This window comes from Trachinotus anak, unplaced genomic scaffold (assembly GCF_046630095.1).
Source record: "Trachinotus anak isolate AG129_WGS33_773 ecotype Australia unplaced genomic scaffold, CSIRO_AGI_Tana_v1 ptg000004l, whole genome shotgun sequence".
Classification (NCBI taxonomy): Eukaryota; Metazoa; Chordata; class Actinopteri; order Carangiformes; family Carangidae; genus Trachinotus; species Trachinotus anak.
In genome coordinates this window covers 18,676,824-18,703,292 of record NW_027273855.1, presented here as the reverse complement: position 1 = coordinate 18,703,292, position 26,469 = coordinate 18,676,824, and the positions used below count along the sequence as shown (strand labels likewise).

The following is a 26,469-nucleotide window of genomic DNA, read 5'->3' as shown; positions in this document are numbered from 1 at the left end:
GTTTACATTATCAGTTGCTATATGAGCTCATTTGGCTGTGATGACAAATCTCACTTAACAAAGTTCCCTCTCCACAAACCAGAATTTTTGATCAATCTTTCCACACCTGATAAAGATCCCCCACCCAACTGCAACACCCACTTACCACAACATGTAAGCCTAGAGATTCGCAACAAAACGACCTCGCTCTCAGTGAAGATGCCTTGTTTCCTGCCATAAACGACGCTCAGAACGTGAGTGGAAATGTCTGATAAGCATCAGTCAGTGGTTTTGACGGATGCAGCTAACACAGGAGGTGACCTTATGGTGTTGTGGAGACCTGTTTTTTCTACCACAGCCTAGTTTTTTCCGTTCTAGCTGGTATCTGTCACATCAGATGTACACAGTCTCTGTTCACACACATAATAATGCACGGGCATTCATTTGCATGTGTAATGTAATCATGTATTTACTGGATGAAATAACCCAGCTAATTTAGGTTATAGCACAACTGTTCTTTAATCTAAGTCAACACAGTCTCTCATGCACTGATCGCTTTATGAATCCTTGCTACGTGGTGAGTTACAAGCACATGTAAAACATGGATCTGCACACTCAGTCGACAGGTTTTGACAATCAGTAGTTTAGATATATATACAGTATTGCCATTCTTCAGTGCCTTTCCTGTAGAAGCTCTATGGCCAAAATCTTGTACACAATTAAACAGTTTGCAGATCCTGGTGTGCAGAAGATCTTTGTGTATTTAAATGTATCTTTATCTGCAAGGAACTAGGAACTAAAGCCTGTCAGTAAAGGAGTGACAAGACATTGTAGCCTACAGCCATGCTATGTGAGTCATAGGCCTTCTTGAGCTAAATGCAAACATCAGCATTTGAAAATCACTAAACTCAAAGAACAGCAGAGTCCAGTGGGTATGTCTTTAGTTTTGGTGATAAACCAACGTGCTGGACAAATAAAAGTTTTTACCTGATGGCAGGGGATCACCAAGTTATTAGAACCCATCCCAAGGGAGACCTGAGTGTATTGGCTACTAGATTTCATGGCAATATTACTGATAGTTCAGAGATATTTCACTCAAAACTACAAATGTCAACCTAGTGATGACGCTAGGGGACAACTCACCAAAAGCGATTAGAAGAAAAAAAGAATGAAAGTATTAAAAAAATATTCTCTCCCCTTTGGAGTTTTCATGTTTTATTCTTTCACAGCATGAAATCAGAATGGATTTAATCAGGCCTTTTTTTTTTTTTTTTTTTTTTTTTTTGGACACTTCAAAATAAAAAAGACTCTTTAATGTCAAAGTGAAAGCAGCTGTCTACGCATTTCCCTAAATTAACAACAAATATTACAAAATGCTTGTTTGCGTCATCATCCTCTGCCTGCTCACACAGACTGGAGGCTGTGCCACCTGCCGCCGCAGCTGCATCTGCTCATCACTGAGTAGGAAGGGCTACATGACCCTGCGAGCATGGCGCCTGTGTGCTGCTGTGCGAGGTTTGTAGGGCTCGGGGGGCTCTGTTGTCCTTCATGCTCGGTGTCGGTGTTGTGGGGGGAGTGACCAGTCTGACAGTGTGAGAGGTGAAATGTGAGGATGATTGCGAAAGAAAAAAAAAAAAATTGTAGCCGCAGGGGGAAGTGTAACTTTGTGTCTTTGTGTGTGTGTGTGTGATCTGTCACAGGCTATGTTTATTAGTTAACTGGGGGCGGGTTGATTTTTGGGTTAGCAGTTAAAATAGTTAATATCCCCAAAAGTGACCTATGACAACCTGTGTGTGTGTGTGTGTGTGTGTGTGTGAGAAAAAACCCACACATTTACCGGTATGCTTTGGTTTTTGAACGCTTCTGACTCACCTGGCACTCCACGCCCCCCTGCAGTATCATTTTCAGTCAGACCGGTCGTCAGTACAAAAGTGTCCCCCTGTCGTTTAAACACGGGGCTTTGATTCAGAGTGGTCGCTCCTGACCTCTCCCACTCCCACTCCCACTGCTGCCTGAGACTCTGTGAGGCGGAGGCACATTTAAATGACAGGGGAACTGGGCCGCTCGGGTTTGCTGAGACGCTCACAGGCGACTTTTGACGCAGGGCGGGCGGAGTGTTTAGCAGAGCGCACATGAGTGTGAGAGTCTCACCATGAGTTTCCGCAGAAACCAGAAAAAGCAGAAACCGGCTACATGGGTTCGCGGGAGAGCGATGGCTTCGTGAGGGCACTGCACGATGCAGGCTGTTTATCTGTGGGTATTTAAAATGCGTCTGGACACCGCGCTGGCGTTTATTGCCGCCGTGGTGTTTCCTCTGCAGCTGGAATGCAGCCCGACCACAGCATGTCAGGTGAGTCTCAGACCATCACTGTTACACGCTGGATTACAGAAGCTGTCAGCTGTAGATAGTACAAAAAAAGCAGCCTATATAAAAGTCTTTTACTTATTTTTAGATGTAATGATAAATACACGGTGGGTACATGGACAAACACACATGCTGGTTTCTGAATGTTTGATATTTCTTAAACTTATGCCGTCCCTCCCTTGTCTTTACTGTAGATGGGGAATCCAAATGGTGAGTTTTGTATTTACAGTGAGACCCCAGTGTTATTGAATTGACTACATGTGGAAGCCGCATTTTGTCCGTTGCTGTTCTAATGCTCTTCCCTGTCTGTACAGATTATGTTGAGGGACGGTGCCCTGTGAAACTGACATCAGTCCTGGACCAGGAGCCTGGGGAGATGTACTTTGAATGTGTCACTGTCCATGTTTTGATGAAGGCTGATGGTACAGAGTCAAACCGCAGCTTCATTTTATTATCCTGTCCACACATGATCCTCCGTGCATTTGCTTGCCTTATTTTAAAATTTGACAAGTGCGTCACTCTCTTTTCTTCCAGACTTCTCTCAGGCCCCAAAGATTGAAATTCTCTCACGATATAAAGAGATAATTAGGCCTACCATGAAAAAAAGTAAAAAAAAAGCAAAGGTTGGACTTCTTCTTTTTCTCGTACCTGTATAAAATGTTCATAATGATGATGATTAGGTGGAATACAATAGTATCATTGATCTTTTATCTGTTCTCTTTTTCTTAGTGTAACAATGAAAGAAATCAGTGTGTCATTTGTAACAGGGGTGTCAAACAACAGTTGCCACATAGTAATACCAGTTTTCCTTTGGTAAGATTGGATTTGCTGTTCTAGCATCTAACATACTACAGATGATTTTATGACGATGATGATGACAATGATGGTAGTGTTTGTTTTTTTTTTTGTCTTTTTTTTAAGTGGGAGCTTATATATACTTGTGTAAAGGCTGAAGCAGGGAGTATTGTTTCTGTGTCATACAGCACAACGTCAACAAGCTGCAAAGTCAGTTACACAGTTCCAGGTAAATTACTGAAGTTTTTCTGGCATCAGGCCTCATGTCTTACCTCTTTGTTTAAATTTTTCTTTTCTGCCACATTTTTCTCATTTGCATTTTCCATACTTTCCTCCCTTATTCCTCATACAGCAGCCTGTATAGCACAAAGGCTGTGTAAGAGTCGTGTGTGATGTCCTGTCTCAGAAGGGGTGACCAATAAAAGGAAAGAAACAACATTAGGTGTCTTAGGGATCCTTTTAGGTTGCTACTGCAGCAAAAGATTTACATAATTCACACTCATCCCGCGACTGAGAGCACTGCTAACCTGTGATCAGTCGGTATGACTTTGTATCGATTGTATACCCTCTATTTAGAGAACAGATTTTCAAACTGTGAGGCAGGAGAGACATTTTGCATCAAAATTCATGCTCCTTGCTGGAGGCGTATTCAGTGAAATTTTCGACACAGACATGATACAGATATTTTTAGATTCAGTGTCACTTTCCAAGGATGCCAGCATCCCCAATACCCATTGTGAATCCGCTTTGAAATCACAGAAAAAAAGATGCTCCTTATAACTCCAGAAGTTGAACCCCTCATGTTTTTAGACCTTCTTTAGTAGTTGTTTGTACATCCATGGAAACAGCTTTTTTGCGGCTCACTGAATCCATGGCAACAATCTGCTTTCTGTTAAAATCTGCCAGAGACCTCAAAATATTACAAGTGTAGTTTCAAAACCCAAGGCATGATAATCCCCTAAATAAAAGAATGACAAACGGATTTAAAGGACTAATAATAGGAGTTACAAAAGCCTTTAATATGAACTTTCCCACGTTGCTTCATCCATATTTTTTGACAATGCTGTGTCTCTTAACATGGTTCTTATATTCCTGGTAAACTGACATCTGACATCTGTTGTTTCTCAACTCACTTATCCTCCACTTCACCCATCTGTTTGTTTCAAGCCATCAGCAGTGATGTCTGTGTATGTGTGTGACTTAGATCCCGCACCAGAGTTTAAACTGTCTGTGAATCGGTCGTCTAAATCCATCACTGTAACTGTGGCACCTGGACAAAAAGTGTATACCAAATGGTGTTTCAGTGGAGTGGAGTGCATTGGTGGGCAACTTTCCCCCCAAATTATTGTAAGTATCAATGGCACATTTATATGCATACACTCACTTTTGTTTGTACACAATAAAGAAAGCATGCACGATTGTTACTTTTTGATGCAATGTTTTGTATATTCCTTTCAGATTGATCCATCTCAGTCTCAATCAGCTGTTCTTAACATCCCTTACCTGCTGCCATGCGTATGCATACAGGTATATATATATTTTTTGATACAGGAAATATTATTATTATTTTCATTGAATAGGTCTGTAGTCATTCCTGCACGTCTTGTCTCCAATTACAGGTATATTACACCTACAGAGATGCCTGGCGAAATAAAACGTGTCCTTTTCAAAAGGAAAGGATCACAGGTGAGTGGTAATGAGTGATGCATGTTATAGTCATACAGAAAACTGCAACAGATCTTGCAGGGACATCTAATTTTAAGGAGAAATGTCTGTCCTTTTACCATTGTTTTGTAATTGACAATTGAAATACTCTGTTATGATGCAGATATGCAAAACTGGAGTGGTCCCTTTAAGCATTTGAGTGACATCTCACAGTCTTTCACAAGACCAGAAAACAGAAGCACTATCACTAAGAAATCCTTCTTCCCTTTAAAAGGCCAAAGGCTGCAAAGGTTAAAAAAAAGTCATACAGTATTTATCCACCTCCCCCCTTGTGGCCATGCAGATAGTTTTGGTTTTGATATGAGCCCAGGTTTTGAGAAGTACAGTTGAAGGGATTTTTGTGGTTCATATAGAAATTGAAAAAGGACATTTTAAAAACCTCAGTAGTAACTTGTCTTATCGGAAATAATGTCCTTGCTACTCTATATAGATACTCTGCAGAAATCATTGTGTAAACAGAAACCATTTCCATTTCCTTTCACTGGAACTCCTACTAAAGAAATTGTTCCTGGAAAGACACGTTGTTTTTGAGGTCCTCAAAATGTGATTTAAAAAACATTTTTTGAATTTTTTTTTTTTTTTTACTCTAAGTGGCACAGATTTAATGGAATAGTTCAACATTTGGGAAAAAAACACTTATTCTTGCTGCAGGTTAGGTGAGAAGATTAATACCACTCCCATATTTGTCTGGTAAATATAGGGCTCCAGCCAGGAGACAGTTATCTTAGCTTAGCTTAGCATAAAAAGTGGAAGCAGAGGACACAGCTAGTCTGGCTTTAATCCCCTGAAACTTGTAACGTCCTTCTTAAACTTGGGGTTCTGTATGGATCACTGCATCAATCAGTGAGCTTTAGAGGTGCTGGCAGATGGATTTTGATACCTTAAGACAGAGCCAGGCTAAGTGTTTCCAGTCTATATGCCAAGCTAAGATAAGCTACCACTCCGGTAGCACTAGAATAAGAGGCTACAGCTAACTCTCAGCAATAAAGTAAAGCAAATTTGACACATATTTCCCAAATAGTCAAATCATTACTGTAATTCCATTCACCTTGATTGTGCTGGGACGCTGGGTAAAGTTTCAGAGACAAATATCCCAAAACCTCAGCACATAAAACCTAAATTATTTGTTTGGTTTGACTAATAAATTGGTAGAAACCAACTCTTTAAAAACACATGTTCACGTAATGTAATGACTCAGTTTGATACTGTATACACTATAATACAGTATACTATTATTCATTGTCAGGCAAAAGAAAATCTACTATGTTAACCCGCAACTGCATCCCTGGACAGTCAGGTCATAGTTGTCATAGTGTTGTAAACATTTGCGTTCATGTTGCCTCTACAGATGTTGCAGATGTTTGGCACTCCTCTAAAGTCACACCGTATAAGTCCAGTTTGCAGTGGAGCTCAGTGTGTCCTGCCAGCGACCTGAAGATCTCTGCCTCCCTCTGCTGGAGACAACATGAACACCTCTGCATACCTGTGCTCAACTCCACGCTCGAAGAAATGGAGGATGGACCAAACCTGGTAAGTTTGGCAGTACTGTTGGTGATATTGGTGATATATTCCTAATAAAAATGACTAAAGCTCTCTCAAACATCCATCTCCCTGACAGATATATAATACATCTACAGTGGACAAACACCCTAACATGTGTTTGCAGGTGAGAAACAGATGTGCTTGCATTCAAACGTGTCCAGTTGTTTACCTCTTAGCTGCAGATTCACATATTTGTGTTTCATCTCTGCAGTTTTCTCTACAAGGCAGCCGTAACATCTCTTGCTCTTTCCGAGCTGGTGAGTTAAACCAAAAAAAAAAGAGGGTTTTGTTTTTTTTTTTTTTTTGGTTATAACTGAGATAAGTCTAAATTTATCTTGACTCCCTCTCTCCTTGTCCTTTACAGATATGTCTTCATGGGAGGTGTATATTGGACCAGGCAAGCAGAGTGTGTTTGTATATCTCACTTCTCTTGTCCCAGCAATGTTCTCGGCTCAACTCTGTGTCCTTGACGAGATGGGATGTTCACCCTTGGGCCCGGTCCACACACTAAGAATGGTAAGCGTACGCATGTGTCTATGAGAGAGAAGGAACTAAAGAGAGAGAAAATGAAAGGTAATTAAATGTTCATGTGAGTAAATATGTAACTCCTTTTACACATTTATAGGAGGGGGGAACTGCTGAGGCAAGGATAAACAGACCTCCTCACTTTCTTGCTGAGAAGCCCTGTGTGCAGGTAAAGTTAGATGCTACAACTTCTGGACATGGTGCATTACTTTTTCTGTCTTCTCACCCCTTCAATCTGTGTTTACGCAGGTGTGGCAGTCAGAGCCGGCTCTTAACGGAAGAAGAATTCTGTGCCCTGACTGTAAATGTTCTCAAGATATGCACACTTCATGCATACATGAATGCATGAGTACATGCAGACACAACTAAAAAGTAAATAGAACACCTGCTTTTTCTGTTCCTTCACAGACACGCACAACAGATATGGCATGTATGCAGTGGCTGCTTTGATACTCCTGGTTATTATTGCATTACTGGGGATTTTCATGCACCGTCTTACTAAAAGTGGAGCTGCAGGTTAGTTGAGTTGCCTCTTGAAACACTAAGGTGGTTTGGTTCATTTCATTTGAATCGTCATTGTTTGTGTCTTTTGGGCATGTCTACAGCTTCAGATTTGAAATCATTTTAACGACTTTATTGTCTTAGTTGATTTGGTTAATTGGCATTACCCTGACAGCAACTAATTGAAATTCAGCAAACAAATGATACATGATATTTTTTTCCCTCCTGTTTCTTTTCCCGTATCTCTAGGCTGGTTGTATATCCAGAGGCCAGTGTTGCTGGTGTGCTCATCGGAGCAGTCAGCCCATGTCTCTGCTGTCTGTGCTTTAGCCTCAATTCTGCAGGGGGAGCTTAGTGCCACAGTGCACATGGCTCTGTGGGCCCAAAGCTCACAAAGTGAGACCGAGACTAGGACTGGAGTGGCCGATCTGGGTCCACTTCCCTGGCTGTACGGGCAGTGGGAGTCTGTGCGCAAGGCACAAGGAAAAGTGGTAATTATTTGGAGTCCTGAGGCCAAGACAGCCTTTGAGAAATGGAAGGAGGAGAGGGCAAACGTGGATCAGAATGAGAGCAAGAAGGAAGATGACAGCAAAGCAGATGTGCGACATGAGAAAAAAAGAGTGGCTGTGGAAGAGGAGTACAAACTAAATGACGGAAGACTGGCAAAATGCAAAAAAGAGAAAGCTGGAGGAAGAAAAGATTGTGTTGAATTACGTGATGGTAAAGACTGGTATCCACAGAAGGAACCCTCCTCAGTGATAGCACCAGTATTTGCAGCTGCTCTGGCCTGCCTGCAGGGGACGCTGCAGCAGTGCAAAGGTCAAGGAGTGGCCCTCGTCTATTTTCAGGGACTTTGCCACAGCAGGGACATTCCAAAAGCCCTCAGAGGTGTCCCTCGGTACTGCTTACCACAGGATTTCAGGGGTTTAATACAGGAGCTGGGAGGGATGAAAAGAAAGACACATGCTGGTAAATTCAGGTGGCACTGCTGGCCCAGGCTCCTGTCTAAAGTGCAGTCAATATGGCTGGCACGACAGCTAGCCCACAGACTACAAACTCAGCTGCCTCAGACGTGAGGGAAGAAAATGCAAGGGCTGAGTGTCACATCATCACAGAAAAAGATATCAGATAAGACACAGAGTAGGCTCAGAGTAGGGTCACCACGGAGAGCAGAGACGCTTTAATCTCAAGTTTCACACGTCTTCCGGGGACAGACTTTTGTTCTGCTTGAAACATAATATGTCAATGGAAACATGAGCTGGTTTTCCATTGCAAGCACCTCAGAGCCAGTCCCTCAGTTCCAGCTATTCGCCATGCCAAAAATGTCACCGGTTGTTTTGCATATTAAGAGGAGGTAAATACTCCATTCAGTCTCCTGCATTTCACCTCTGACAGAGTCTCTTTATGCCTCTTCCGTGACTGAATCCATAGCAAACACCTGTCTTATCTCTGTAAATATGCTAACTGCTATGAAAATCTGGTTGCAAATCATACCTTTTTCATGAGTGCATTTAATGTTTGACAGCGTTGTGACAGCACAGACACCAAACTGCTGTTTTTGAGGCTCGTAAATTTGCATAGGATTTTCTAGACGCCGAGCCAAAGCTGAGCCTATGATTAATTATTTGCACACTTACTACCTCCTACACTCAAGAACAAGTATAAACAAATGTTTGGTTTTTTTTCTCAGCACCTGGTAACGTTACTGAAACTTACATGAGAAATGTGTCTTATCTCGAAAAGGAGAAAGCCAGTATTATTCAAATATCATTAACGGCACATGTACTATACACAGGTTACCTCAAAATCTCAGAGCATTAGAGCAAGAAAACCATGACTTGGGTACTTCCCCAGATCTTATTTTATTGCAGGAATTCCATTTAGTTCAACGGTAAATTTTATGCAAAGCGATTTCAAACGGCAAACTCGGATCTAGTCAGGATCTACACACAAATTTGATTTTCACTTAAGGAAATATTTGGTCCGCTTCAGTGAAAAATGTTGAGTTTCTAACCTAACACTGCTGGTATTGTACATTTTTGTATGGAAAATAATAATAATAAAAAAGATATGCTTTTGATAAAGATCTGTGTGTAATTACTGAAATGACTGACTGACAGGCAAAATTGCAGTTTGTTTTTTTTTTAGTAATCCTAATCTCTGTTTTATAGGCGTCATGTTTTTTCTAAAATGTCTTCCTTCAAATGAGTCACACTGAACGACCACAACAACAACAAGACTCCAGTCCTCTGCGTGATAGACCTGCTTGACAGGATTAATAAGGAAGTGAATTGTCATTTTGGCAACACTGGAACAACCCATCTCTTTCAAGAAACACAGTGGAAAGGTTGGTCTCACGTCAGAAGAGTTAACTGCGAAGTGACGCTGAACTCACCCAAACATTTCTCAATTTTACTATGACATACATGATGTAAATTCAAGGTGTGGATTATACTAAATGACAAACTAGGCCAGATTAGTAAAAGAATACAGCCATGGAAAAAAAAATGATGTAGCTAATAGAGTTAATTGAATTTAAGCATATATGAACATGAAATGAGTTTAGTTACATGGGAACAGCCTTTATATGATAAAATTAAGAGCTGAAATGCAGAGTTTGAGAGTTGGGCACAAGGTCATCATGCAAACAAGCAAACACATTTAAGATGCACAAAGAATTTGCATTTTTAAGCGCACACTGTAATGCAGCACTGTTTGCATAGGCTTTATGGTTCCAGATAAGTAAGAATACAAATAATCATCTGCAGCAGTGGACTTAATTGACCTATTCACTTGGTAAGAGGTTAATGATTAAACCAGAGCATGCCAATGGAAGAAACCCAAACAAGAGCCACTATGTTAGCAACAACTTGGCGCAATGGTGTTCTAGAGGGACAACTCTGTAGCTAAATGGTCACAGGTTGAATTTCCTGCAACACCAAATGATGCGTGTTTTGAAAGCCATGTGCAGTTGAGCAACACTGAATACTTTCTCACCTATTGTAAGAGTTCAAAGCGTAAAAGAAATAAATGACTATGATGACCATGGGAAAAAAAGTTGGTTCAATAGTGTTCTTGTGCATTGCCATGGGGCCTTGTCATTGTAATCATTGTTGTAGACTATGTGAGGTAACCTAGAAAATAGTTGACCTTATCTGATGGGCTCAAAATGAACATTTAGATTTTTCACCTTTTCGCTTTACAACAATCTGAGTCATGCATGCCTTCAAACAACACTACACAACAACCAGTCAGGTCGCACTTGTAACAGTGTATTTCATGCACCGAATCATTCACCAACCAAGCAGAAAGTTGCCACAAGTTTCCTTCATCCCATCTGGACACGCCCAACTCCCGAGCTGTCAACCGTTGGCAAGGACGCGCAGAAAGAAATACCAGGCGGAAATACCAGGCACAGAGGGACTCGCTCGGAGGGACTGGGGACTGTCATGCTGCGCGGCTGGTCGGACCCAAGGCTGACGGGCTTCCCTCTGTGTGGATCTGAGGAGCGTGGTTTATCCGCGGGACACTCTCCAGGACATGGCTCCCCCGCTCCCCCGGGGGCCACACGTCCTGTTCTTACTGCTGTTCCCGCTGCGCCCCTGGCTGTTTGTGTGCGCACTGGAGATGATTGACCAGGGCGCACCTGAACTCACCTGTAGCGAGGTAACAAGTCACCATGTTAATCCTTAGTTTTCTTAATAATGTCACTATGGAACCAGACTGTACCACACCGACTTATGTGATATCTCTGTGTTATGTATTTATGTGTTATGTACTTGATAGTGGGTTTTCTAACCACTTATTATAATAGACAGACCTTTTTTTTGTTTGTTTGGTTTTTTTGTTTTTTATTAGGTAATTTGCAAGACCATCATCTATTAAATCAATCAATAACCCTTATGATACAAGACAGCAGCCAAATAAAAGATAAGTTATAGATTGTAATTTAGTTGAGCTACTTTTTCTTTATAAATAATGTGAGGTTCATTACCAGCTTTCTTTATTATTGCTTAGGTTGATATAGTATAGTTGATTTAACCATGGGGTACATGCGTAATGACTAAGTGTAGTGTGCAGGCTTTGGGTTTTGGGCTGGATTAGGGGACACAACACAAGCAGGGAGAGATCAGAGTTTAATGGGCATTACTTATTTACTATTGTGTCTCGGCATGACACTTTATTCCCCTGCTCCATTTCCAGCAAGGGTTGGTCGTAGCTTGAGTTTTGTCTGAATTTTGCGGGGTAATTATGAGAGGAAAATCCATTGAAAACAACATCATAATACCAAATACTCTACCCTATAAAAAATCCCACCTTCATTAGGGTAATTTTGAATTATTTGTTTTGTTTTTGTTTTTGACACCTCCTTCACAATTGTTGACATTTGTGGGTTTTCAAGAGATTAGTTTCATTATGGGTGAGTGGACTCGCTCAGTTCTCATCTTGTTCACATCTTGTTTACTTTAGGGTTTGACTGACTGCCACATGAGCTCAGGTAACAGCATGATCAACATGAGTGCATATCATACTATGGCAATGACCTCGTATTAGAATAAGCCCACAGCTTGTCTAAAGCAGAAACACATATCTTTCCATAGTCTCTCCGTACCCTGCTGTCCTGCCCGATCCAAATGATATGGTGGATGTGACGCATATGCAGCTTAAAGTGATACTGTGCTGTCCAGCCACACAACTCTGTGAACCTTGTCTGCAAGTCATCATCACAGTCGAAGGTGACCTTATCATAAATCTTACTGCCATCACAGTAAATGCATTGTTATTGTCTTGAGTAGCCATTTTCTGCATCCTTATTCCTGTTCAGCTTGTCATCTAGTCAGCTGTTGTCAACCTAAAACATCGTGCAGGGTACATAAAGCTTGTCATGTGTACTGACTGTGACTGCATTGCACATGTAGTTGCAGAGGTGGATAATACAAAGGAGGTTTTTGAGGAGTCTGGTGAACTTACTGATGAAGAGGAGTTGCTTGGTATGAATCAAATGGCAGAGGAAAGTGGTCAGATTGTTCCCCCTGAACCAAGAGGTATAAAACCATGAGCTCAACCCAAAACACACACGGCATCACACTCAGTCACAGTCATTCATTACATTTTCATAGTTTTTTTTTCTAAACTAATAACACAGTTTTCTTCTTCTCTATTTGTTGTGTTACAGTTTTGGTGAAAGTAGGTCTCAGCTCCCCGGGTGCCATTGAAATTTGGAGGACACTCCAGTTTAAACTGAGCCACTCCAGTTTTGTCCAAGCTTCTCAACAGCCCACACATGAGGAGGTTAATACTAGGCAGGTGTGAAGGAATAACCTCATGCAGTTGTTGTTTCTGTTTTTGCTAAGTGGTGGAAATAACTAAATAGATTGACTCAAGAACTGTGCATGAGTCAAAAGTTGAGGAACTGTGAGGTATTTTCCTTGATTAGTTACATTTTATGTTATTTTATGCCTGATCTCCACTACATTTAAGGGGGAAATATTGTACTTTTTTACTGCACTGTATTTATCCAATAAATATATATTTTTGAGTTATTTTATGATTAAGATTTTTTTTAAAAACAGAACACGATAAGCTTATAAAATACAACACCTTGTTAAGATTAAACCAACAAACTGAGCCCAGATAAAGATTTTACTTGTGTAGAGGATTTAAATATTTTCTCCAACCGCTGCTGGTCTCCCATTGTGCTGCATTCCTATTTAATTAATTGCTCAAAGACCAGTTTCCTGAACACCACTGTTTTTTTTAGAATGTTTATCTTCACTGAGTGATTCAAAGTTTCAGTTTACAAATGTACTTGTTTCCAGCAAATGCAGCTGCTGTTGACAGAGAAAGTGATGTTTGGCAGTCCTGTTGTGGTCCAGGTCTACGCACATTCAAAGGGAACATACAACATCCAAAATGTCACAATCCCATCCTTAGAAGAAGGTGAGGTTGAGTGTTGTGATGTAAGCACGGACACACTGTAGTGCAGAGTAATCTCATTGAACATCGACCTCCCCCTGTTTTTTTCAGTTTGCTCCATGAACCTAGAGGGGACTGTAAAGGACTGTGATGGTAAGAGTAATGTAAGACCACAAAGATTCTTTGTGATCACATGTTTTAAGGTAATATCTTATAAAACAGTTTGGTATCCTTTGCTTCCGTCTGTGGTTTATCTGTTTATCTAGTTTGGTATGCATGGTGTACACTCTGATGAGCATGCCCAAGGGAGTGCCAGCACAGTTTTGTAGACTGGCACCTGTACAGCTCGTTTCTGAGTTATGATGATTAATTTGTCTCTATCTCAGCTCCCAGGCTCCGAGCTGAGACTGATCACAAGAGAAATGTGGTCGTCCTCCAGCTGGAAAGCACTAATGCCACACAAGACGATCTCATGTGCCAGATGATGAGGAATGAAATGCCTGGAGAGATTCTTGCTTGGGTCAGTCAGTGCTTAATTATCCAGACAATGTATTCATATCAGTCTGTCAATCTAATATCAAGATTGATGGTGTCTGTTTATATCTGTGTAACCTTTTTTAAACTTTGCAGCCCAAAGACAAGAGAGAACTGATCATCTCGTCAAACTTTGTCGCCCCATGCCTGTGCTTCCAGGTAGCTGACGTATCAATTTTAATAGACAATAGATAATAGACACTTTTGATCAAAATAATGAAATAAGTAAGATAATAATATAAATAAAAACTTTTGTTTCCAGGTGTGGTGGAAGGGAAAGGCACTGCGAAGAGAATTCTGTCCTTTCAAGAACCAACAAGGTAAAGGGAGCTCACCAAGGTCTACCTCAGATCAAAATAAATCTGCATGGTAAATGAAATAGATATCATGGCAATGTTCTGTTTTTTTTCCAGATGCACTTGAAAGAATGCAGCACAGCGTCTCTGTGTCCGTGGAGGAGTTTCAGATGAGGGAGGGTGGCACAGGGCTGAGCTGGAATGTGACTGCCCCCTGCAGACTGGAGGCAGAGGTGTGGCTGTGCAAGAAAGACATGGCAGGGGGCCAGTGTGCCGAGGTGACGGGCTCCAGACAGAGACTGCACAGCCATGCAGGATGGAGTGCAACACGCAATGGACACTGGGTAAACATTTTAAGAGTGATTTCCTGCCATGCAGACAGGTAGTGGATTTCGGTGCATTGTGAAATTTTTACTGTTATTTCAGACTTGCCTTATAAGGGTAGTCAGGGAACATTTGGCCACCTTTCTTTTTGTCTCAAAGTTATGTTACAGTCATATGGAGATTTGAGAGAGGCAGTTACGTTTATGAATTGCAACCTCATTAAAAACAACAAAGAAAAATTTTTAAAGTAAAACTTTATGAAAATAAGATAAGTAAATAAATGAATAAATAAAGCAGACCAAATGATCTTCAATCATTTCACGAATCATCTATTTTAAGCCAATGTTACTCTTCTGCAAGTCGATTGTGATGTTACATTTAGCAAGCACTCATGCATTTATTTATTATGCATATCAGTTTTAATGATTCAGCGTGAACTCATTTTTTGACATATCATGATTAACAATGAATCATCTCTTCTTTTTCTTCTTTTTAATTTTTTAATTAATTTGATTCTTTATTCACTTTTCAGAAAACAGGAGAGTTCAATGTGTCATCACATCCTCTGCTTTGTGTTCAGGTGATAAATGGCTTAATACCCAAAACATATGAAATATAATATTATACATACAGCACAGTATATTGTGCAGTACATACAGTGGACCCTGCTGTATACTGTAAATAATTTTCATCACACACATCATGAGGTTACACACTGTACTAACATTAACTCTTTTACTAATTTTTAGATAAAGATACATGGGATGGAGTCATACTTAGAGCCCCACTGTCTATTTGCAAGTAAGACTACTAATTATTGTCCAAACCCAGATTAAATGGGTCTAATGTTTAACTCTTGCCAGCTAAAACAAATATTTTTTTCATTGTTATTTGGCAAATAAGTAATTAGACCTTGGTGCTTTGCACTGTACACTTGGCAATGTTTAAAACCATTATCAGTGCCTGTGAAACTTCTTTATCTTGTTTTACAGTACAAAAGACTTTTGTGCTTCATAATTGATTTATTTTTCCAGCATCTCGTTGGAGGTGGAGCCTGCCACTCCTTATCGGATTTCTGCTGATATGTTTGGCCGTACTAGCAGCTTATTTTGTACAAGGGGTCCTGAAAGGTCAGTATCTATTTGTTGGTAATTAAATATTAATAGCACCTTAACAAAAGACCTCAATGTTTGCTCCATTTTACTTTAAGGCTACGTGTGGAGATGGTTGAAGGAAGATGATGTTAAAGGTATGTGCGAGCCTGACATCCATTTCAAACTGGGCAAACACTGTTTTACATTACATCTTCATGACTGAATTCATACATTTGTAGAGATGTATGAATATTAATGTTCTTGTGTAGTATTCCTTGAATGACGTACTGTGTCTTCTCACTTCTGCCACTGTCAGATGTTGTGGCTCATTCCTCTCTGCAGTAATCAGAAAAATCATCTCCTCTTATCTTATCTCATATTTTGAATATTCTCAAAGGAATAGTTTGATAGTTACCAGGCAAGCAGTGGAGACTGAAGGTTATTGCTCCTGGTGCACAAATCCCACATAAAATAGGAAATCGTGGGTTTTTACACTTTGGTTTTTGTAAGGATTAAAGAAACGAGATATAACATGCAGATTAGTGAGCTTTAGAGGTGCTGCTGGGTGGATTTTGTAACTATTTGACAGATGCAATACTGCTGTTTACTGCTGTTTCTAGTTTTTATGCTAAGCTAGGATAACCATCTCCTAACTGTAGCTGTGTATATAACAGACAGGTGTGAGCATGGTATCAATCTTTTCATCTAACTCTCTACCAGAAAGCAAACAAGTATATTTCTTAAAATGTCAAACCAATCCTTAAAACTTTAATCTTCTTCTGTTTCAGGCGCAGTGGGTGGTGGTCACGTGGTGTTGCTGTACCCCCCTAATGACAACCACGCTTTGCCAGAGCTGATGTGTCACCTGGGCTCATCCCTCCAGGCCCTGGGCTTCAGTGTGTCTCTAGACCTGTGGAGCCAGGCTGAGCTCAGTGTACTGGGCCCCGTGCCCTGGCTCCATTCAAGACTGGACCAATTGAAAAGGCAGGGGGGCAAAGTGGTGCTAGTCCTAACCCAGGCCACCTGGATAAGGGCTGAAGAATGGGGAGCGAAGAGCTGGGAGAGAAACACTCCCATGGAGAGGAGAAGAGACAGAGGTGAAGAAGAGGCAGGAAGAAGCTACCCTGCTTCATCTCCCTGTGTAGATGTCTTCAGTGCTTCGTTGAGCTGCATCCTAGCAGACTATTTACAGGGCCGCGCGGGTGAGCGGTTTATGTTGGTACAGTTTGAATCACTTCCACCTGAGCCTCCAGGTGGTTTCCGGCCGCTGCCAGAACTTTTCCGCGGCCTTCATGTCTACAGCCTCCCCTCCCAGAGCCTGGGTTTTCTGACTGAACTGGCTGGGGCACGGCAAATGGCCTCTGCATCAGCCAGACGGAAGAGGGCAGGGGGGCTCAGGGTAGCATCCCGAGCTCTGGCAAGAGGGCTGTCAGGGTTCACAGCAGGGACAACTGTGTTACGCCTTGCAGGGGTGTCCCAAAGCTGTGTTGGGGTAGGAGAGGAGGACTCTGGGGAAATGGTGCCGTTGCAGCCATGTCTAATTACGCCTCGCTCAAGCCCTGACATAACCTGCAAGGTCAATGAAATGGAATGGGTCTGACAGCAGGAGAGGATGACCCATGACCAAGCTTCAGTTTTCAAATGAGCAGCCAGTAATGACTGGGAAGAACATGAAGTGATACTCTGGGAGATGCTCATAAAAATCAATATCTGTTTTCTGCTTTTGCATTTGCTAGTCTAAACATCTGGGGTCTAGTAGCTGCCGAAAAAGGGGTGAAGTGTTTCATGTGTTTGCCAGCGGAAACAGTAGCCCGTTTTTAGTTATTGCTTTTATTTTATTTGCTCCAGAGAAATTAAAACACAACGTTAAAACCTCACATTACTTCAAAAAGAAAATTCAAGGACAAGCATGACACAGATTAGCTACAAAGTGGTCTGTGGTGAGAGTATTTCAAAACCAGCATGGCTTAGTAGACGACCAAAATTACACAACAACACAAAAAGAGAATCTCAGTGAAGCAAATTGCTTCACGGTTGGTCCCGACCCTGCAGCTGTTTTCCAGTCATAAATGTGTGTTTATTTACTAGTATTTGACATTCTGCAAGCACGTGTATTGAATATAAAAGCTCTGAGACACATGAAGAAAAAACTTTGAACAAAAATAAGCTATCACCTGTTTACGTGAGTATATTCGTTTGCTTTGTGGGCAGGGTGAATCCATTTTATACTATGTTTTGTCTTCACTGTTTTGTGGATTGAGGATTGAATAAAGAATGTTTCTTGAGTCTTGTTATGCTCTGTTATGACTACAAATCAAGTGTCAATTCCTATTCTGCACAAATAGAGGATGCCATCAAATTACAGCTCAGCGCAGCCAGCTCATAGCAAATATTTCTCAAAATGTTTACATAATAGCTTTAAAATGTATTTAAATGCTTCTGATACACACACACACACACACACACATATATATGTTTGTTTTGTATGTATGTTTTTAATAATGTGTTTTAGTTTTATTGAAATATGTTGTCTGAAATATTATTGTGTTTGCTAATGAGTTTTAAAATGTATTGTTTTGGGTTTTGGTTGTTGTTTTTTTCTGGTATGTTTTTTTCCCCCTGTGTTTACCTTTTTTGTGAATGTGTCTTGTACATTACTGATGCGCTTTGCACCTCAGGGCTACCGTAAACTTTACCGTTTAAGAGCTGCGACATTATTTGTTGTTTGAATGGCTTGTCAGACATACTGCTCCTGTATTCACTGACATCGCTGACACACAGTCGGTCTGTGTGTAGTGTAGCGCTGACTGATTGGTTGATAAATTAAATCCCAGCGGGTTTGGGCGGTGCCATATTCTGTGTGGCAGCTGCATGGAGAGCAGAGAACCAACTGGAAGCTCCTCATTCATTCATTCATCCCTGCGCTGCATGACCCTGTGTGAGCACTGCCAGCGTTAGCTTGCTAGTCATCCGGCTGGCTGACCGCTGCTTTTGGTTGCCAACTAAAATGGCAAACTTGAAGCTTTAAAACCGGCTGTCCAAAATATGAAACTCCTTCTTTATTGTATGAACCAGCAGGGAATCAGACAATCATCGGTGGTGCAGCGGACGTGGTGGTTTTGCAATAAGGTAAGATCAGAACAGCCAATAAAAACAGTTCGGCTTGCTAATGTGAGAGTGAAGACCACTTTGTAGATATTTAACGTTGAATACTCTTTATTAAAACCATGGTGAAATATCTTAGGAGGACAATGCCGTTGAGTTCAATAGCATTTAAGACTAACGTGTGATGAAATGATATAACGTTAGCTTTGGCTAGCAGCTAGCTCTCGTCCTTAGCCGGCTGCTAGTTGGCTAATTTTGTGTGGTGCTGATGCTGAGCTAGCTAAGCTAACGATGAAACTGGAGCATCCTAACCAGGCTAAGATACGTGTTTTGAAGCTTTTCCAACAAGTCTGAATGAATGTAAAAATATCTGGAGCCCCGTAACTGAACCAAGTGAAGATTGAATTTAGTTATGTGCAGTGGGGTCGGTTTAAATTTCACCCGAATTATGAAGATGACTTTAATCTTTATGAATTAATAATAATAATACCACTGACATTTGAGATGGTAGACAAAACAACAGGGCTGCATTATAGCTAATGCAATGCAGTATGACTACAAAAACGACATCTTAAAGAATACCATAGAGTTAATTAATCACCACTGACACGGATCATTGTAAGCTTAAAAATATGAAACAAATATCGCTAGTGCGTATTACACAACTACAGGGTTGTATTACAGTAAATTGGAAATTATGTCAGAGTTTCTAAAGACACATACAGTTGGTAACATCTTTCTGGGCAACACTTCATTTTAAATCCCCCTATTTAGCATTCCTAAGCAGGATTTAAATGTTAAATTGAATGGTTTACAAAACACACTGCAATTTAGTTGTAAGCAGATAGAGGCTGCTTGTTTATTAATGTATTTGTTAACAAGTGTAACTCCTGCTGTGGGCACCTTTAAGTAGAGGCGGCTGTATAAACAGATAATGAATAACAATTAAGTAAAACGTAGTTGTAATAATATATATATGTCTATATAAGAGAAGGTCTAATTTATTGACTACTGCATATTACTACTGTATACTATTCTTTATTATTATTATTACGCGCTGGTCCTGAGGACAAATTTCGTTTCATGTGGAAACATGCAAATGACAATAAAGTAACCATGAACCTATATTAATAAACATGTACATTAAAATACATTATAATGAGTTACAAATAATTTACTAAATGTTTGTATCGTACATATAAATTCTAAATAGAAGGACTTAAAGTGTCACCATTTTAGTGTATAGGTGTGTTTGATGATACGTGCTGTAATAATGACTGAAAACTATTTAACATCAATCTGTTTTTTATTTGCCATACAAATTGGTTTTGTGTGTGTCTGAAGGATCATGTGGTGGGCCCAGCCGTTCTTACCTGCTCTGGTGCTTCTCTCAGAGCTCTCCGTGGTGAGAGTCCAGACGGCACCATGCCAGACCTGCCGAAAACTCACTGAAAGTTTCATTAAGGTAGCGCAATTACCTCAGTGAACCATCAGTTAATGCACGTATATTTGGAGTCCTGAAATGTCCCTCTTTTTAGGGCTTGGAGAGAACAGCCAACAAGAACTTTGGGGGTGGTAACACTGCCTGGGAGGAAGAGAAGCTGGCTAAGTATGCACGCAGGTAAGAGTTACACTTATACTTCAGTTATTCTTGATATTAAAGACTTACTCATTTATTAACCTACTCACCATTTTTTGTGGATGGGTTCAGGAGAGGGGAGGGGGGGGGCAGCATCCGTTCTGTTTTTTAACCTCTGTATTGCATCTCGTAATTGTTGGCTTCTCGTTGTAGTGAGACTCGGCTCCTAGAGATAGTAGAAACTGCTTGCGAGAAAACAGATTTTGAATGTAACCAACTGCTGGAGCAGATAGAAGACCAAGTGGAGACATGGTGGTTCCACAGGTAAATGTGTGTGTGTGTGTGTGTAGCCTGACAATCAGACTGAATTGCCATTTTGTTTTAGTTCTTTTACTCGTCCTGACATTGTGTGACAATGTTGGCTGATGTAGCAAGTGATGTCTGTCTTGCTGATTTCACTTTCAGTCAACACAGAAGCTGTGGTGGTGGTGTATTTTTTTTTTACACCTGTCGCCATTTTTGTCTCTGTCTGTTTTTCGTGGTTGTTGCTAGGTAACTATTAAGCCATGTGCAAAGATGATGTTAATATTTTTAATCCAGCCCACAAAGCTTTGATTGGCCGACAGTTTCTGCAGTTGGCAGAAACAGCCGTCAATGGGCACAACACCAGTCCTATTTGAACAGCTGAAAAACCAGGCTAGTGTGCATCATGTAGTAGAAAATAAACTTTTATAAATAATAGTTCAATCTGATTTAGGTGCAATTTCCATACCCCCAACAAAAAATTTGAATATTTTGAGGAATATAAATCAAAATATAAAGTTATCAACGTTACGGGAATGTCTTAAATTTGGACAAGCTGTAATCCCACATTTTATTTTTTATATTGACACAGGGTTGGCACCAGCTGTGTGTGTAATTATTAATTAACATTTTGTTAAGCTGTATTACTATGCGCCTCCATGACTGACATGATGTTTGTGTTCTGTAGGCAGCAGGAGGCACCAGACCTGTTTGAGTGGCTGTGCATAGAGGAGCTGAGACTCTGTTGTCCACCTGGACACTTTGGACCTGATTGCAAAGGTGTGAAAAACATATAGCAATAAGCAAAAGCTGAAAGCTGTTACCCCTGTCTGATATCAGTATAGTGAAATCTTACCATGCCAGACCTAATTTATCCATTGTTGTCCCATGTGATGAATGATTTAGATTTCATCAAGATGTAAGATCAAATGATTGTAATTAGAATCATGCTGTTTCAAAGCTCCAGTTTCCAGAGTACCACTAATGACATGCTCATCCTATACAGAGTGTCCATCAGGCCCTGGTGGTGTGTGTGGAGGTCTGGGCCGCTGTGAGGGGGAGGGGACTCGCCTGGGAGATGGAGAGTGTGTCTGTGATCCTGGATACTCGGGCCATCTGTGCCAGAGCTGTGCTGATGGCTACTACAGAGAGAAAAGCTCCAATGACAGCACAGGAGCCTGTGCAGGTGCCTCAGATTCAGACAACTGTTTGAACCCTCTACATGTATTAAATTCTGTTTGAGGTCATCTAGAATTGACTGTCTCATGTCTCCCCTCCTTTGTAGCTTGCTACCACTCATGTAAGAAATGCTCAGGGCCACAGGACTACAAATGCCTCGACTGCAAACCCGGCTGGATCCTACATGACCACAAGTGTGTGGGTGAGTGTGGCGTCAGAGCTCACGTAGCAACATATCATCGACTTTGTGCCAGTTTGTTGGATATGTGTTGTCTGACTGCCTTTGTTTGTTTGTCTCTTAGACATTGATGAGTGTGGTACAGAGCTAGCTCGTTGTCCTTCCAACACGTACTGTCACAACACAGATGGATCTTATGAATGCAGAGGTAGGCTCTCCTGTGTAGCTGCTGTCTAAGTTACTTAAAGTTTAAGTCAATTAAAATACCTTTCATAATTTAAAATGTATATATATATATATGAACAACTGTCTAAAACCCAAATCATTGCAGTTAAAGTTGAGTGGTTTGTGAAAACTTCATTAGGTTTTTTATAAGAACATTTTTCACTGTAGGACAAATTGTAACAAAAACAGTTGTCAATATAGCACTTAATGCCCAATCCTATATGTAGTGTTGACCACTGTGATTTTGCCATGTCCAGGCTGTGACCAGGCATGTGTGGGGTGCATGGGTAGTGGTCCTGCCCGCTGTAAGAAATGTGCACGTGGCTACAGATTGAAAGGAGCCAAGTGTCTTGGTAAGCATACTACTTAGCTCCTAAATGTGTATCCCATTTACGTCTCTACATTCTCCTGATGTCCTTAAACAGTTTTTCTTTGCTTCCTTGCACAGATATAGATGAATGTAGTGAACGTGCAATAGCATGCCCTGGACTCAATGAGGCCTGTATCAATGAGGAGGGCTCCTTCCACTGTGACTGTGCTGATGGATTCATCAGAAGAGACAGCATTTGTGTTGAGAATAAGCCTCCTGGTAAGTAGTTGTAGAAGTAAATACACAAAAACATATAGTGTTGACATCTTCTCAGATCTGTTGCTTAATTTTCTTTTCCCATACCTCCTCAGCTGACCCAGAGAAGGGACTGTTTGATGACATGACAGATGATGAAGTCCTTGTATTGCAGCAGATGTTCTTTGGTGTTGTAATCTGTGCCCTAGCTACACTCGCGGCTAAGGGTGACATGGTTTTCACAGCCATTTTCATTGGAGGTGTGGCTGCTATGGCTGGATACTGGTTGACAGAAAAGGGAGACTACATGCTGGATGGATTCCTGAAGGGACGCTAGACTGTCTGTAGCCACGATTTAGTAAAAGGACCTTGAAATACCAGCCAGTATAAGTGAATAAAGACTCGACTGGGGCAGGAAACTATCCCTACAATGCTTGTCTTTCAGGGATTTATTCTGGTTTGGGGAGTTACTTGAAAGGGCTTGGGTTCATATATCATTATGAATAGGATAATGCAGGAAAAAGAAAGAACTTTAAGGCTATGGAGCCGTAAATCTTGAAGAGGAAGTAACAAGGATACACTGCACTGATATAAAGGAACTTAAACCCCTGCCTCAACTTTGTTGGGAACAAGGGTGACATGAAGACCACTACTGATTGTTGAAATCTATTATGCATTTGGATGTTCCATCTGGCCTCGATGTTGCTCGAGAAATGATGTCGTTTTCTTCCACACAATCAAAACCTCCAGTCATCATGTCCATTGTTTTTTCACCATGTCAATGCTGTGAAAAAGAGCTTTTCCCATAATTTGAATGGTATGTTGGTTTTGACCGTGCCAGGTTACTGCAACATTTAAGCTTTTTTGCTAGGGACATGGGATTAGATGAGATGAGATCAATTTCAAGGTTTTTTCCAAATCAGCCCAAAGAGAAAGCTCATTGAAATAACTGCTGGTTATTTATGTTCACAGAACTTTTTATCTTCTTACTTCCTGAATGATTCTTTTTCGTAATACTGCATGATAATAGGAATTAAAGTGAAAGGTACTACACTGCATCTCTTAATTTGTCTTACTTTGGCATGGAAGACTGACTTTTGACAGCTGCTGGATCACCAACATTACTGCTACTGACCACTTCATGAGTGTTTTAAGGAATGTGCTTTGGTAAATACCAGCTCTTTACTCAATGATGCAAGCCATTTTCGGTTGCCTTTAATTTATTTTGAAAGCAATATTTATTGGGAACATGTTCATTATATTTTGCTCTTGACATTTCCTCTGTGCATTTTTTGTGTGTATTTTCAATGCATTTTTTAATCTATTTTAAAATCTATTTAATTGTAATTCTAGCAGGTATAGTAGCATCATGTTGAAAGGCCACTGAAGCATCAGTTCTTATCCGTCCATCTACTTGTCTTTGGTTTTCCTATGGTGGGAGGTCATCCACAGAGTAATTGTTCAGATGTTTGCTTTACAATAAAAGTTTATCACTCCTCATGTTTTTTATTTGATTTTTTAAAATTTCATATATATATATATATATATATATATATATATAATGAGAAAAACATTAAGCATGTGGAAAATATTTTCTACAATTGAATGTTGCATCATGAATTAAAGATGCAGAAACCCTTAAAGAGAATTTTACACATCAAAGCTTGTTTGTAGGTCTTGGGGAGTACTACTGCATGTATATGAAAAAAGTAAAATGAAGTTTTTTGGGGCTCCAGAGAAAGAAAATCCGAGGGTGTAGTGACAGAGAGAAGCTAGCATACCAGACTTCTGTGGTCTGCTCCTCATCTTTTAGTTACTACTAACATAACACACCTAAATCCCAAACAGAACTGTTGGTGGTCAAATTGTTCTGTGGGTAATGGAAGCACCGTGTTTTGACTCAGAAGATGCTATCTCTGGTTCTGCTTCATCTATGTTAAACTGACCATAAATGACAATGTTCCAGAAGTGCAATGCTAAATTGGTGGAGTACTCTTTGAAGTCTTGAATTTACTGTAGGATTGGATACACATTGGCATTCTCATATGTTCAAAGTACAAAACTATAGAAATATCCATGTTAAATTCCTTCTACAGTTGTCCCCGCACAAATTACATGTACTATACGCTGTATGTTGTGGCTCATTTTCATCTGACACACATGCATGCCTGAGTGCATCAGCAGGGCCTGAAGTTTTGACTCTGGAAGTTGAGGTTTAACCTATTTCAGAGTTCCACTCCAGTTAATGGGGTTGAGGCGCAGCAGCTCTCTCTCCTTCAGGACCTCCTGGGAGCGTGTTAGTGCTCTGTCCCTCCAGCTCTGCTCCATTAGCTGCACACAAACACACACACACACCATAGACATGAGGAAAACCTCAAACACTCCCTATGTATATTGTAACCTGAGAGCATGTTGAAGCTTTTTCAGGACACCATTGTAAGCGGCATCAGCACAAAAGCATGAGCAGTGGGTTTGCTGTATAATGTATGTGTGGGACTGTACCCTCTTGTTCTCATCTCTGTATGCTGTCATTGCTTTTCTGTGCTGGACCCTTTGCTCTCTTTCACTGGACAGGGCGAGGCGGTCCACTTCCCGTATGTACTCTGCTTCCTTCTCTTTACTGGCCAGCTGAAACTTCAGCGCTACACATTTCTCTTCTATCTGCCTCTTTAACTGCTCTCGCAGCTCCTTCCTACAAGAAAAAGAAAGACACCAAACCTTAGGAAGTAGCTAGGCAGCATGTCATGTGATTTAGAGGAGATTTAGAGGATAAAAAGAGTCGTCAGCACAGGAGGTAGTGAGGGTTATCACACTTTTACCTGTATTCTTCTCTTTCATTGCTGCTTCCATAAAAGGGTTTTCGCCACACTTGGTGATACCTGACATATCAACCACAAGTCAGTGACTTTGAACTGAGCTCTCCAAAGCAAGGATGGAATTGGTGCAAGAGATTCATTGCCAAGTGATCCTACCGGCAATGCTCTCTTCTCTGCATGATCAGTGTCCTCTGGTGGTTATGGTGGTGAACAGCTGGTGTCTCCAGACTGACGGTGCGTTTGTGGACCATTGGTGGATGTAAAGGGTTCAGTCTTGGAATACTCTGGGGAACAGATTTATGGAAGTTTTTTTTTTACCTAAAAGCAAACATATTCCCATGAGACAGGAGCAGAGTCACACAATGAATGGAGAGCCAATGAATCTGTGTGCACCTGATTGCTTGTCCACAGCCGGGCAGAATCTGAGATGATGGGAAAGGTCATGGGAGTGACCACCAGACTGCGACTCTGCCGCACAGGAGGTGTGTCATGAGGAACACACACCGGTGTGGAAGCTATAGAGATGGCTGCTGTGGTCATGAAAATTGAAATAAACATAATCACAGCATTTTTAACATGATTACTTGTAATATAATAATAGACAGCAAATGGAGAAAGAAAGCTTGTTTTCTTACGTAGTTTCATTTTGTAGTTCAGGATGTTTCTTCCGGTCACCCACCAGAAAGGTCAAGCCTTTGCGTGGAATTCAACTTTCCAAAGTGCCAAATCCTGCGCGTTTTATTTTCTTCTTACAGTTGTAATTCTTTTAGCTTTAAATCAAAACACCACTCCAAATTTAAATGTAATAAATTACTGTACTGGTACTAGTTAGAGATTAAACCATGACATGCCTGTGCATTCACTGAGTGTTTTGCGGTGGCAACAGTTGCCTTGGGAATCAGGTTACCCCCCACCCACCAAAA

The 26,469-nt window shown here is 40.8% G+C and overlaps 4 protein-coding genes across 7 annotated transcripts; 3 read left to right on the top strand and 1 right to left on the bottom strand.

Annotated features, from left to right (window-relative positions):
* Positions 1 to 1,599: 1,599 nt before the first annotated feature.
* Positions 1,600 to 9,518, top strand: LOC139620772 (interleukin-17 receptor E). 2 transcript variants are annotated; one of them, XM_071476624.1, is made up of 18 exons: positions 1,600 to 2,329; positions 2,539 to 2,554; positions 2,659 to 2,766; positions 2,879 to 2,967; positions 3,074 to 3,157; positions 3,266 to 3,368; positions 4,344 to 4,486; positions 4,598 to 4,666; positions 4,759 to 4,825; positions 6,213 to 6,394; positions 6,483 to 6,530; positions 6,618 to 6,663; positions 6,771 to 6,922; positions 7,032 to 7,100; positions 7,181 to 7,232; positions 7,340 to 7,447; positions 7,682 to 8,532; positions 8,566 to 9,518. In XM_071476624.1, exons 1-17 carry the CDS (start codon positions 2,216 to 2,218, stop codon positions 8,506 to 8,508), a joined length of 2,277 nt encoding a protein of 758 aa, XP_071332725.1. In that variant the 5' UTR covers positions 1,600 to 2,215; the 3' UTR covers positions 8,509 to 8,532; positions 8,566 to 9,518. The 2 variants fall into 2 exon arrangements, with proteins under 2 accessions (XP_071332725.1, XP_071332724.1); XM_071476623.1 differs by having other exon boundaries at positions 1,601 to 2,329; positions 7,682 to 9,518.
* A 1,154-nt stretch (positions 9,519 to 10,672) lies between these two features.
* LOC139620773 (interleukin-17 receptor C) lies at positions 10,673 to 17,881 on the top strand. 3 transcript variants are annotated; one of them, XM_071476626.1, is made up of 16 exons: positions 10,673 to 11,098; positions 11,903 to 11,930; positions 12,034 to 12,168; positions 12,352 to 12,477; positions 12,609 to 12,724; positions 13,252 to 13,372; positions 13,460 to 13,501; positions 13,735 to 13,868; positions 13,979 to 14,041; positions 14,145 to 14,202; positions 14,296 to 14,522; positions 15,035 to 15,082; positions 15,252 to 15,303; positions 15,537 to 15,632; positions 15,713 to 15,751; positions 16,385 to 17,881. In XM_071476626.1, exons 1-16 carry the CDS (start codon positions 10,973 to 10,975, stop codon positions 17,194 to 17,196), a joined length of 2,223 nt encoding a protein of 740 aa, XP_071332727.1. In that variant the 5' UTR covers positions 10,673 to 10,972; the 3' UTR covers positions 17,197 to 17,881. The 3 variants fall into 3 exon arrangements, with proteins under 3 accessions (XP_071332727.1, XP_071332728.1, XP_071332726.1); XM_071476625.1 differs by having other exon boundaries at positions 10,676 to 11,098; positions 12,609 to 12,739; XM_071476627.1 differs by lacking the exon at positions 15,713 to 15,751 and having other exon boundaries at positions 12,609 to 12,739.
* A 116-nt stretch (positions 17,882 to 17,997) lies between these two features.
* Positions 17,998 to 24,226, top strand: LOC139620775 (protein disulfide isomerase CRELD1). The gene is made up of 11 exons (XM_071476629.1): positions 17,998 to 18,725; positions 20,046 to 20,166; positions 20,240 to 20,322; positions 20,494 to 20,604; positions 21,272 to 21,363; positions 21,590 to 21,769; positions 21,869 to 21,964; positions 22,065 to 22,148; positions 22,423 to 22,518; positions 22,614 to 22,754; positions 22,847 to 24,226. Exons 2-11 carry the CDS (start codon positions 20,050 to 20,052, stop codon positions 23,065 to 23,067), a joined length of 1,221 nt encoding a protein of 406 aa, XP_071332730.1. The 5' UTR covers positions 17,998 to 18,725; positions 20,046 to 20,049; the 3' UTR covers positions 23,068 to 24,226.
* Positions 24,227 to 24,231: 5 nt separating this feature from the next.
* Positions 24,232 to 26,397, bottom strand: LOC139620776 (uncharacterized). Its single transcript, XM_071476630.1, has 6 exons — positions 26,182 to 26,397; positions 25,940 to 26,076; positions 25,703 to 25,830; positions 25,550 to 25,609; positions 25,233 to 25,422; positions 24,232 to 25,061 (listed from the first exon to the last, which is right to left on the bottom strand). The coding sequence occupies exons 1-6, from the start codon at positions 26,189 to 26,191 to the stop codon at positions 24,951 to 24,953; spliced, it is 636 nt and encodes a 211-aa protein (XP_071332731.1). The 5' UTR covers positions 26,192 to 26,397; the 3' UTR covers positions 24,232 to 24,950.
* Positions 26,398 to 26,469: the final 72 nt, after the last annotated feature.

Bases quoted from the DNA above. Each gene is read 5' to 3' on its own strand.
- LOC139620775 (XM_071476629.1), top strand. From the start codon at position 20,050: ATGTGGTGGGCCCAGCCGTTCTTACCTGCTCTGGTGCTTCTCTCAGAG. The intron at 20,323-20,493 runs GTAAGAGTTACA...TTCTCGTTGTAG, and splicing joins CTGGCTAAGTATGCACGCAG to TGAGACTCGGCTCCTAGAGA. The intron at 22,149-22,422 runs GTAGGCTCTCCT...TGCCATGTCCAG, and splicing joins TGGATCTTATGAATGCAGAG to GCTGTGACCAGGCATGTGTG.
- LOC139620776 (XM_071476630.1), bottom strand. The intron at 25,831-25,939 runs GTGCACACAGAT...TCTGTTCCCCAG, and splicing joins GGCTGTGGACAAGCAATCAG to AGTATTCCAAGACTGAACCC. The intron at 25,062-25,232 runs GTACAGTCCCAC...GTTTGTGTGCAG, and splicing joins ACAGAGATGAGAACAAGAGG to CTAATGGAGCAGAGCTGGAG.
- LOC139620772 (XM_071476624.1), top strand. From the start codon at position 2,216: ATGCAGGCTGTTTATCTGTGGGTATTTAAAATGCGTCTGGACACCGCG. The intron at 6,923-7,031 runs GTAAGCGTACGC...ACACATTTATAG, and splicing joins CGGTCCACACACTAAGAATG to GAGGGGGGAACTGCTGAGGC. The intron at 7,233-7,339 runs GTAAATGTTCTC...GTTCCTTCACAG, and splicing joins AAGAATTCTGTGCCCTGACT to ACACGCACAACAGATATGGC.
- LOC139620773 (XM_071476625.1), top strand. From the start codon at position 10,973: ATGGCTCCCCCGCTCCCCCGGGGGCCACACGTCCTGTTCTTACTGCTG. The intron at 12,740-13,251 runs GTGTGAAGGAAT...ACTTGTTTCCAG, and splicing joins AGGAGGTTAATACTAGGCAG to CAAATGCAGCTGCTGTTGAC. The intron at 15,304-15,536 runs GTAAGACTACTA...TTATTTTTCCAG, and splicing joins GCCCCACTGTCTATTTGCAA to CATCTCGTTGGAGGTGGAGC.